Source organism: Cygnus atratus, chromosome 1 (genome assembly GCF_013377495.2).
Source record: "Cygnus atratus isolate AKBS03 ecotype Queensland, Australia chromosome 1, CAtr_DNAZoo_HiC_assembly, whole genome shotgun sequence".
Lineage (NCBI taxonomy): Eukaryota > Metazoa > Chordata > Aves > Anseriformes > Anatidae > Cygnus > Cygnus atratus.
Genome location: NC_066362.1, coordinates 158,144,702 through 158,156,497, shown reverse-complemented (window position 1 = coordinate 158,156,497; position 11,796 = coordinate 158,144,702). Strand labels below are relative to the sequence as shown.

At 46.1% G+C, this 11,796-nt stretch overlaps 1 protein-coding gene across 1 annotated transcript; it reads left to right on the top strand.

Annotated features, from left to right (window-relative positions):
- The first annotated feature begins 6,919 nt into the window (after positions 1 to 6,919).
- On the top strand, positions 6,920 to 10,844 carry SLITRK5 (SLIT and NTRK like family member 5). The gene is made up of 2 exons (XM_050715427.1): positions 6,920 to 6,974; positions 7,978 to 10,844. Exon 2 carries the CDS (start codon positions 7,986 to 7,988, stop codon positions 10,842 to 10,844), a length of 2,859 nt encoding a protein of 952 aa, XP_050571384.1. The 5' UTR covers positions 6,920 to 6,974; positions 7,978 to 7,985.
- The last annotated feature ends 952 nt before the right edge of the window (positions 10,845 to 11,796 follow it).

Below are 11,796 nucleotides of genomic sequence, written 5' to 3'. Positions count from 1 at the left end.
CTGAAGACACATTTTCCATTCCCTAATTACTCTAGCTTCTTTCTGATCTTTAAATTTCATTTTAAGATCTTCTTTGAATGTATGATTTGAACCATGCATAATACAACAGGAATTCATCAAAAAGCATGCAAACTTTAGTCCTGTACAATCGTATTGACACCTTCACTCCTACTAGAACAATCGTGCCTAACATCACTGAATCACATTACTCTTTTCCCATTATATCCATATTTTGATTATAATGGCAACATATATTTACTTTCTGATTAACCACTGCCTTCAGACTTTTAGAATATTGTTTAATCTTTTTTTTTTTTCACTCCAGTTTAAATCAAAAGTTTTCATTCATGAATTTGTAGATTGCATTATTCAATTTCTCATCATTCCTATCAGTCCAGTACAAAATAATGTTTTGTGTTTATCGTAATATACATATATATACATACTAATTAAACGTATAAATATTCAAGTGTTAGAATATTGATGTTACAATATCTATAAATATTTAAATAGTATACACATACACACATATAAAGACAGTATATATCTATATATATGCATATATTTTTTCCTTGTCTGACTACCTGGCTCTCCTCAGCAAACCTTCCTTTTTTTTTTTTTTTTTTTTTTTTTTGGTCTGCAAACTCTATCCAAACACACTCACCTCTTCTTGAGTTCAAATACTTCCAGTCCTTACTTATGGACTTACAATTCTTGTTGTGATCCTTCCAGTACTCTAGGATATAATTTTTTTTTTCTGATCCAAATGCTTGCTCCACACAGTACCAGGTATGTACTGCATGTACATGAATGATGACATGATTTCTCTCCCCTTGCTCTTTCATTATCAACATTTACATATACAGTCTTAACAGAAACAGAGGCATTATATACATTACTTAGTCCATGCCTCATATATTTTTTAATGTTCACACCATCCTTTAACATGCATTCTACTTCTTAGATTTTTCTTATTTGTCTTAAGAACTTCCATTTTTAAATTTTTCAGTGCAAGATTTGGTTATACAAGGTTTCTGACTATTCTTGGTTTGCTTTTATACCTTCTAACTCCTGATGCAGATTTCTCCTTGCTAATCAATATATTTTTTTCCATACTTTAGATTTTCTTGAGAATTTGTTCAAGTTTTTATCTTCTGGGAATTCTTTTTCATCACTGTATTTTCTCCCACATGTTTTAAATGTAAATGTAAAATAATGTTTGTGCTTTTTTTTTACATAACGTAATATCATGCCTTATCTGAATTTTAATTCTTGTGCTTCTCACTCAGGATTATCTCACTAATTTTTGTTTCTAAGTTTGCCTTCCTGTAACACTGGACTATAGTTTAAGAACTGCATTTTTTTCTGTCTTGCAGCTTCATATGAACTGGTAAAAACTCAAAATCAACTGACCTAAGATAACCTAGGGTTTTTTTTGTTTGTTTTTGTTTTTGTTTTTAAGATGTTATCAGTTTTTCCTGTGGATCCTATTGTTCATTAAAACTAATATAACCTTGTTTTTCAATGGTTTTTTTTTGTTTTTCATAAAGGAGCTATTCTCTGTCATGTTCGAATTCGTATTTTCCCCAATATCATCAGTTCAGTGTTTTTTGTTGTTGTTATTTTTTTTTTCCTAATATTTGCCCATTGGAAATTACACAAATTGAAATAATTGCACAATATCCATTTTTACTTTATTTCCTCCCCTAATATTTATAGGGATTATTATCCAAATCAAATCTGTTCAAAGAGATTTGTGATAGATTACATCCTCATGAAGCTTTTTTCCTACCCTTTCCTCTATGATTTTCAATCTCATCTTCACCATCAAATTTAATTTCTTTATTGCACTGTTGCTTAACAATCTTTATTTCTTGAAAGTTTTTAGTCCATTAAAATGAAATTATTCCACCACCTTTTTTTCTGTCTTTCCTAAAGAATGTGTTTCCATCAGATCCAATTTATTTCATTTATGACTTTGATACTTCTGTGTTTCTATTTTCACATAATGTCTGGTTCCGTGTGCTACATCAACTGTTCCTGCTACTCTTCTTGACTGAATTACTGCAATAGGTCTACCGTAGTAGACCTTAAAAGTTGTTGTAGATATAATCTATGTATTCCTAATATTCTTTTATCTATCTATTCTGTTGTTCCAGTCTAGTTCACTTCTCTCCATTTGTATTTCATGTGAGGATTATGGAAGTAACATCCAACTTTCATCCTGAGTTTTTGAATACATTTTTTTGGATCTCCTGGTTTAATGAGAAACAGATTAAAAATTAAATTAGCAAAAGGCAGCACATTTTGATAGTAATAAAGACCTCATTATTTCTCATAAATTCAGCAGCATTTATTGTTTGCTGTTCTTGTGCTCAGGTTTATAATGACAATTCTAGTTCAAATATTCAGATATAACTTTTCATTATAAGGAGTACTTTCAGGCTACGTAGACTCCATTCAAATAGCTGATTTCAGTAAGGAATACAGAGCTGTGCTCTCATGCTACACATGCATACTGAAATAAATTTTCTGCAGTATTCTACCAAACTTTATGGTACTTTACAAGAAGTATAATATTAATCATAATAAGAATGAATGGAAAAGCAGTATGATAGTTCTACAGTAATAACTACTTAAACCTCATGTGTACTACTAAAATTATCTAACTGTCTAACAAGATGAAAGTAAGATTTTATTAAATCGGATTTTCTATTCATTATACTTTTTAATATCTCATTAGCACAGAACTAGAATAATGAAAATGAAACATATGTACAATACTCACTTTTACACGGCATTTTTAACATTGTTTCAGGTTTATGAAATGTAAACTTTTCCAAAAATGTTTTCATTGAAATAGTTTAGTCTAGCTACCAAGGTTATTTGAAATCACTTGCTTTCTTATTAATAAAAAAGTATTAATGTCTATCTAATTTTGTGTGTAAGAGAAAAACAGGACAGAAATACAGACAGATGCTACATATATGACTGGCCCTAAAAATGAAAGCATATATGCATAAAATCCCATATATTCAAAATATAGAATTATGAATTCAAAACAAAAATGTTTTTCAAAAATAGTGAGTTCATAAAAAACTTCCATAAAACAGCACTAGTTGCTACCTATGATTTCTTTTCATTTCACCTATTATCATATATTTCAAGTGGAATAGTAAAGTCTTAAATAGTGATGGGGTGGGGGCTAAGGGAGAACAGAAGTGTCTAGTATGCTTTTGATTTTTTTTTTTCCCTGACTAAACATTGAATCTTGGTGCTCAATCTAAAGCCATTTAAAATGTTCCCCTGAGTCAATTGGTTTTGCATCAGAACAGGAATTTCACAGATTCTTTAAAAACACAAGTAGGTATTTTGTCCCACTGAGAAACTTTCCAAAAACTTCTGCAAGAACGGGAGTAAATACCTGATAACATCTAAATGAACAAGAATGGTTCAATGGTACCAAGGTGCCATTTGATTCATATAAGACCATTTTATCTTTCATCCAAATACCTGGTCTTGCTTGTTTCAGGCCCAAAGAAAAAGGATTAGCATCATACTGCTTTTACATTTGCAGAGAAGAACACACCTTTTGAGGAAGGCTGAACGTTGAGGGAAAGGTGATTATTTACACTATTTCTTTTGCACGTTTGCATGTTAAGACACAAGTTGCCATAGGTGTGCTGAAGATGTAGATGTGATGAATTCTCATGGGGTATGATGGGTCGTCTTCTTCCTTCTGCAATGCTTAGACTCACACGAGTCCATGAAGGCACAACTGTATCTTAGCATTGCATTTGATGCATAATTGTATGCATAATACTGATGATTTAAGTACTGAAATGTGCACAGCACGAAGAGTAATAAATACACAAAGGCAAATGTGGACATCTTTGCATATATGCAGTTAAATATACTTTTTTTTTTTTTTAAGATCAGCCAAACACCTACCTTTCTGAGAAATAAACCTAGAGCTAAACTTAATCACCAATGCCACATCCAGTTTTGTACAAGGAAAAAATAAATAAATAAAAAAATGAAAAAGCTCCACGTGTCCTGGCCAAACGGAATAACCAACTGCAGTTCTCCCAGCCGGTGAGGGAGAAAGGCAGTCAGCACAGTGATGCCGACCCCGCCGCCTCTCCCCGCCGCGGCCACCGCCCCCCGACGGCAGGGCAGTCCCCCCGCGGGGCCCTTGCGCGGCACCGCCCGCTTCGCGGAGCCCCCGGCGGCGCTGCACTGCCACCTGGCGGCAGCGGGAGGAGCCGCACCACACAGCTCCGCTCAGCACCGCACCGCGGCCAACCGGAGTGGGCCCGGGGATGGCCCCCGGCCTCCAGCCGCTGTGGGGGGAGCGGTCCGGCCCCGGAGTCCCTGCGTTGTCACTGCTGCATCCCGCGGCTCGGGTTGGCAGAGGGGGGGAGGCAACGCGCGCGACCCCCACACACCCCCCAGCCCCAGCTGCAGAGGACGCGCGCACTGCCAAACCCGCTGCGTCCCCTCACCGCGGCCACCCGGTCCCCCGGCGGAGGTTCCCGCACGTTCCCCGGGGGCAGCGGCTCCGCTCCGCGCCGCTCTGCGGTCAGCGAGCGCTGCTGGAGGACGGGGGGTGGGCGGCAGCGCCGCCGGGACCCGGGACCCCGTCCTGAGGGACTGGGGTCGGGCTGTGGGGGCGGCGGCGGCGAGCGCGGAAAGTTGCCCGGTGCCGCGAGCGGCAGCGGGAGCGCGCCGGGGGCGGCGGCGCGGCGGCTGTATCGGCATGTGTGCGTGTGCGCGCCCCGCCGTGCGTGTGCGCTCTGCGGGACCGCGCGGGCGGCGTGCGCGGCGCTGAGCGCCCAGCGCGCTCTCAGCCAGGGACACCCCCTCCGTTGCCCCGCCCCGCCCCCCAGTTTCCCCCTCCATCCCCGGGCCGCATTCTTCCCCCCGAGCCCCCCTCCCTCCCTCCCGCCTCCCTCCTCCCCTCACCCCTCACCCCCCGCTGCCTCTCTCCTCCTCCCCGCGGCGCCCCGCACCCCTCTCCCCACGCAGCCCCCACCCGACACCGCCCCGCCTTCCCCCCCCCCATACCACCCCCCATCCTTTCCCCAGTTTTCCCCTGCCGCTGCGCTCTGCCGGCCGCCCCCGCCCGCCCCGCGCGGGCGCGCGCCGGAGCGCGCGGGCGCGGGCGGGCGCGCCGCCGCGGCTGCCCGGGCACGAGCCCACCCGCGCGTGCAGGGTGTCTGTGTGTGAGTGTGTGTGCACGCGTGTGTGTGTGTGTGTGTGTGTGTGTGTACGCGTGTGTGTGTGTGCGCGCGTGTGCGCGCGCCCCTGTGCGAGCGCCGGTGCCTCGGCGCCGCCCGGCCGCGCGGTGCTGTTTGCGTTTCTCACCGAAGCCTTCCCCGGCCGCAAAAAATCCTTCTCGGCTTCCTCGTCCTCCGTCGCCGCCGCCGCCCCCGCGCACCGAACAGGCGCCTTCATGGGCTGCCACCATGCTTGGGCCCTGGGGATTTCGGGAGAAGTAAGTACCAGGGTTGACTTTTCTCGCGCTCTCTTTTCCTCCTCTCTTCCTTCTCCCCCTTCCACCCCCCCCGCCCCTTCCCGCCGGGTCTTTCCTTGCTGTTGCTTCCCCCCCCCCCCTCCTCCGCCCCCCTTCCCCCCCCCCCCCCAAGCCATTTCTCCCAGTTCTGGGTGCTGCTCGGCTGGGTGGCAGTGTCCGGCTGGGGCCGCTTGCTTGCTGCTGCTGTCGGCGGTACTGAAAGCTGCTGCTTCGAGCCGGATATGCAGTGCGGTAATCTGAGGGATAAACTCTTTGAGGGAAAAAGCACATACACACACACGAGAAAAATCCCCATGCAACCCCTTCCCCCCCCCTCCCCCTCTCCCAGTATGAACCTCTGTAGGGAGCTGGCGAACAGCAGCATGCAGTCATCACACAGGGCTTTCCAGGGCGGGATTGCAACCTTGCATATAGCCAGCTACAACTTTATTTTCTCTACCTCCCATCCCCCCACCCCCCCCTTTTTTTTTCAGAGAAAGGCGGTGGGAGGGAAGATTGTATTTGTCTCCTTTGCTAACCATAATTGAATTAAAGTTGTAAAATGCCTGGGAGTTTAACACTGGCCAGGCAGGTTTTCAATAGCTTTTTTTTTTTTTTTTTTTTCTCTGAAGATCTGTCGGTTAATGGATGAATGGATCTGATCGAGTTGAGAAAGAATATGCTAGAGACATGCCTTTGAGTAAGATTTTTGCTGCCTTTTTGCAGTGAAGCCTTTTGGTTTGAGTAATTCCGATCCAGTTGACGTCTGGTCAGAATTAGAGAGATTCGCCAAGACTTCCGATTTCTTGCTGCATGACTGCCTTTGCTGCAAGTGCCAAATTTGCAGCCTTGAACCTGATGCCACAGGAGATGTCTTGCAGTGCTGAGACTTGCCGGTTTTTAGGATGCGTTCCTCCAAACCAGAGTCATGGCATGAGGATTGGAGCCCTGAGGTGGGCGATAGAAAATGCAAGCCTGCTCCAAGCCCCTAGCATTTAAGCCCGGATGATTTATTTGCTTTCCCCTACCAACACACACAATGTATATATTTTCCTTATTCACATTGCTTTTAGGCTAGTAGAAGTAAAAGAAAGCCACAAGGAGTCATAAAGACTGCAAGAAGGAATGGAAATGGGATTTGTTTCCGACCAGATGAAATTTGGGTGTTAAATCACTGATGCTGGTCAGTGGTAGGGTTTCCCCCCCACCCCCCCACTGGCTTTTAATCAGCCTGGGTGTCTTCTCTCCTAAAGGATGAAGAGTACTGACAGCCATCGCTGCTTATAATCAGTAACTCTGATGCTTGGAGTGTTGGCAATGAGATATTTCCATAAGACCTATTTAGATCTCTCCACTTCTACCAGGCTAGTTTTGCAGAATGTTGGGAATAAGCGGTATGTCAGATATGGCTGAGACTCCGAAGATGATCCGCATGCTTTACATTTTTCACAAATTTTGGGTGAGTGGTTAAAACATTTCCTCTAAGAGTGAGTGTGTGTGTGTGTGGCTGTGTGTGTAAGACCTCTGCCTGATATTCATCACTTACATTGTATATAATTCGATTCCAATCAATTAAGATGATTTACTTGTGTAAAGATACAAAATTTCTCTCACTCCACAGCTTTTAAGTGCACTGAGTAGGAGGCTAATGTATTTAATTTTATTACCGAAGAATTCTGCCACAAAAGTCCTCTATGGTGTGTGTGTGTGTGTGTGGGGCTGTGGCTGTGTGGCTGCGAGGCTGCGTGTGGATGTGTGCGGATGGGTGTGTGCCTGTGTGCATGCATGCTTTGTAAATGTATAGATAAAAATAATCACATAAAAAGAGTTCTAAGAAATAGGTTATTTGGAGAAACTGTCAGTATCCTGTCTGTTGAATTAAGCTGCTGTTTTCAGCACTGGGCATTTTTCTTTGGCTTCCTACCATGTCTTTTCCACCACTGGTTAAAAATCAAGGTAGCACTTTGGCTCTGTTAAAATAGGGAAAGACCTTAGTGCGCTGTTCACTGAGGAGGTTCTGAAGGGAAGGGGGAGCTGGGTAATAGGGGAGGTGGGAAACCTTGTAAAATGGTGCTTCTTTTCTCTTAAATTAGAACCGTGAAACTGAACTGACAGCCATTTTATGTATATTTATGGGGCTGGTTGTGAAAAAGAAATCCAATGAAACATTGAAATGTACCACATATGAATAGAACTAGAACAATTCCTACTGCGATCTCACCTTTTTAAACACCGCAGGCATTTGACTCACTAGGATTTGCCCATCAACCTTCCAATCAATGCATGTCATCCAGTTTTCAAAAGTGTGGGAATTAGAAGTGACAGGAGGATTTTTTTGTTTGTTTGATTACCAGTCCATTCTCCGCTCCACTGAAGATATATATAAACTTTGTGTCCGCTGTAAATTTTACAGGGTTATGCTATTATGTTGCTTTCTTTTTTTTTTCTCCTTACCCTTACAGGAAATAAAATGTACGCTTGCTGCTCCACAGTAACTTTGGAACAGGACCTCAACAAAAAAATGCATATCTGGATGCTGCAGACGATCGTGTTTGCTTTAACATCGCTAGTCCTTTCGTGGGCAGAAAGTATCGAGTATTATGGGGAAATCTGTGATAATGCGTGTCCTTGTGAGGAGAAGGACAGCATCCTAACAGTGAGCTGTGAAAACAGAGGGATCATCAGCCTTTTTGAGATCAGTCCACCAAGGTTCCCTGTCTACCACCTCTTGTTGTCTGGGAATCTTTTGAACAGGCTGTACCCAAACCAATTTGTTAATTACACGGGGGCTTCAATTTTGCATTTAGGGAGCAATGACATACAAGACATCGAAACAGGGGCCTTTCATGGTCTGAGAGGCTTAAGGAGGCTACACTTGAATAATAACAAGCTGGAACTTCTACGGGACGACACTTTCCTTGGTCTAGAGAGTTTGGAATACCTACAGGTCGATTATAATTATATTAGCGTCATTGAACCTAATGCCTTCAGCAAACTGCATTTGCTGCAGGTGCTGATTCTCAATGATAACCTCCTCTCCAGTTTGCCCAACAACCTTTTCCGTTTTGTGCCCTTAACTCACCTGGACCTGAGGGGTAACCGGCTGAAGCTGTTGCCCTATGTGGGCCTTTTGCAGCACATGGATAAAGTGGTGGAGCTGCAGCTGGAGGAAAACCCCTGGAATTGTTCTTGTGAGTTGATTGCTCTAAAGGATTGGCTAGACAGTATCTCCTACTCTGCACTGGTGGGAGATGTGGTTTGTGAGACCCCTTTCCGCTTGCACGGTCGAGATTTGGATGAAGTTTCCAAGCAGGAGCTTTGCCCCAGGAGACTCATCTCGGATTACGAAATGAGACCACAGACACCACTGAGCACCACAGGGTATTTCCACACTACCCCAGCCTCGGTCAACTCCGTGGCCACTTCTTCTTCAGCTGTTTACAAATCCCCCTTGAAGCCCCCCAAAGGGACTCGCCAACCCAACAAGACAAGGGTGCGACCCACCTCCCGTCTGCCCTCAAAAGACCTGGGATACAGCAACTATGGACCCAGCATTGCCTACCAGACCAAATCCCCGGTGCCTTTGGAATGTCCCACTGCCTGCACTTGCAACTTGCAGATTTCTGACCTGGGCCTCAATGTCAATTGTCAGGAGAGGAAGATCGAGAGCATTTCTGAGCTACAGCCCAAACCCTATAATCCTAAGAAGATGTATCTGACAGAAAACTACATCACTCTGGTACGCAGGGCAGATTTTGTGGATGCCACCGGGCTGGATTTACTGCACCTGGGCAATAATCGGATCTCGGTCATTCAGGACCGGGCTTTTGGGGATTTAACTAATTTGCGAAGGCTGTACCTGAATGGGAACCGTATCGAGCGGCTGAGCCCAGAGCTGTTCTACGGGCTGCAAAGCCTGCAGTACCTTTTCCTGCAGTACAATGTCATCCGGGAGATAGAGGCAGGCACCTTTGAACCCGTCCCCAACCTTCAGCTCTTGTTTTTGAACAACAATCTTCTGAGATCTTTGCCTGGGAACATTTTTTCTGGTCTCTCCCTTTACAGGCTGAGCCTGCGGAGCAACCACTTCTCCTACCTGCCAGTGAGCGGGGTGCTGGACCAGCTGAAATCCCTGCTGCAGATCGACCTGCACGAGAACCCCTGGGACTGCACCTGCGACGTGGTAGGCATGAAACTGTGGCTGGAGCAGCTCAACACCGGCGTCCTGGTGGACCAGGTGATCTGCGAGTCCCCGAAGAAGTTCGCCCAGAGCGACATGCGAGCCGTCCGGGCGGAGCTGCTGTGCCCCGACTACTCGGACATCGTCGTCTCCACGCCCACGCCGTCCCCGGGCCAGGTCCCGGCCAGGACCACCCCCTCCTCCTCCACCGTGCGCCTCAACGGCACGGCGGCGGCGGGCGGCTCCACGCCTGCGGGGGGCGGCGGCGGCTCTTCGGTGCCGCTCTCGGTGCTGATCCTCAGCCTGCTGCTGGTCTTCATCATGTCGGTCTTCGTGGCGGCGGGGCTCTTCGTGCTGGTGATGAAGCGGCGCAAGAAGGGCCAGGGTGACCACGCCAGCGCCAACAACTCCGACGTGAGCTCCTTCAACATGCAGTACAGCGTCTACAGCGGCGCCCACCACCACCACCCACACCTCCAGCAGCACCCGCCCCACCGCGGCGCCGGCGGCGGGGGAGGCGCGGCGCTGCCCAAAGTGAAGACCCCCGCCGGGCACGTCTACGAGTACATCCCGCACCCCCTGGGCCACATGTGCAAAAACCCCATCTACCGCTCCCGGGAGGGCAACGCGGGCGAGGATTACAAAGACCTCCACGAGCTCAAGGTCACCTACAGCAGCCACCCCCTGCAAGCCGGGGGGGGGGGGCAGCCTCCACCGCCGCCCCCACCGGCGCCCGGCGGGGAGGATGCGCCCGGGCGCAGCCCCGCGTACAGCGTGAGCACCATCGAGCCGCGGGAGGAGCTGCTCTCCCCGGTGCAAGACGCCGATCGCTTTTACAGGGGCATTTTGGAGCCCGACAAACACTCCTCCTCCTCCACGCTGGGCACAGCCGGCTCCACCCTCCCCGACTTCCCCAAGCTACCCGCCGCCTACACCTATTCCCCCAACTATGACCTTAGGCGTGCCCACCAGTACTTGCACCCGGGGCCGGGGGACGGCAGGCTCCGGGAGACGGTGCTCTACAGCCCCCCGAGTACTGTCCATGTAGAGCCCAACAGGAACGAGTACCTGGAGCTAAAAGCAAAACTAAACGCAGAGCCGGACTACCTCGAAGTGCTGGAAAAACAGACCACATTCAGCCAGTTCTGAGAAACAGTGCTCCTCCCCTTCCCCCGCCAACCACAGCAAATCTTTCTCTAGAGTATTTGTATTTAATAACCACATGCAAAACAAAGAAACATAAATGCTGACCTCCCCATGCCCCACCTCACCCCCCTCGTTTTTCCCCCTTAAATTCATTTTATTGTAGGGTGAAGTGCCTTGGCACGGGATTTTTCAGCTTTTGGGAATGATTCTGAAAGGGTGTGCTGTTTATTTTATTTAATTTTCGGCTGCCTTTATCTTTTTTTTTTTTTTTTTTTTTTTTTTTACTTTGGAAGTAGGAAACCACCTATTATGTAAACTGGGCACAACACTGGCATTGTACATGAGTCTATGTGCTTGGGGAACGTGGCAGGAGGGTCTTGTCAGGTCATATTCAGGTTACAAGTACAAAAGTCATGGTCCTTTTTTTTGTCTTTTTGTTTTATTTTGTTTTGTTTTGTTTTCTTTTGAACCGACATTGTTTGATTTTATTTTCTTTCTGGTTATGTACAGCGCACATTTTCCCCTTTTAGCCATGTTAGCCATGGGTGAGTTTAAATGGCTTTTATGGAGAGATTAGCACACCCCGACTTTAATACAAGGTTTCCTTTTTTTAAGGATGTGTTTGTATGCTTTCTGGACTTTTGAATTAAAAAAATATATATATTATGATCTTTAAAAGGATCACTGTAGATGTGGACAAATCATTAAAGAGTGCAGATATATATGATCCATAACTGGTTAGTGAAAATAACTTATTGATGAAATATAAAAAAATATTTTATTGTAGCACCTATTTTTATATGCACATTAGCATTTCTCTTTCCTTCACTATTTTAGGACCTAATCCTGCAAATTCTTACTCACTTGAGTATCTTTACTTGTGAAAGAAGTCCCATCTTAGACCTTCATCCTGCAGGCACTTAAGCACATGAACCACTTTAATTGTGTGTGTAGC

What these genes read in the sequence shown, in the direction of transcription:
- SLITRK5 (XM_050715427.1), top strand. Translation starts at nt 7,986, where the DNA reads ATGTACGCTTGCTGCTCCACAGTAACTTTGGAACAGGACCTCAACAAA.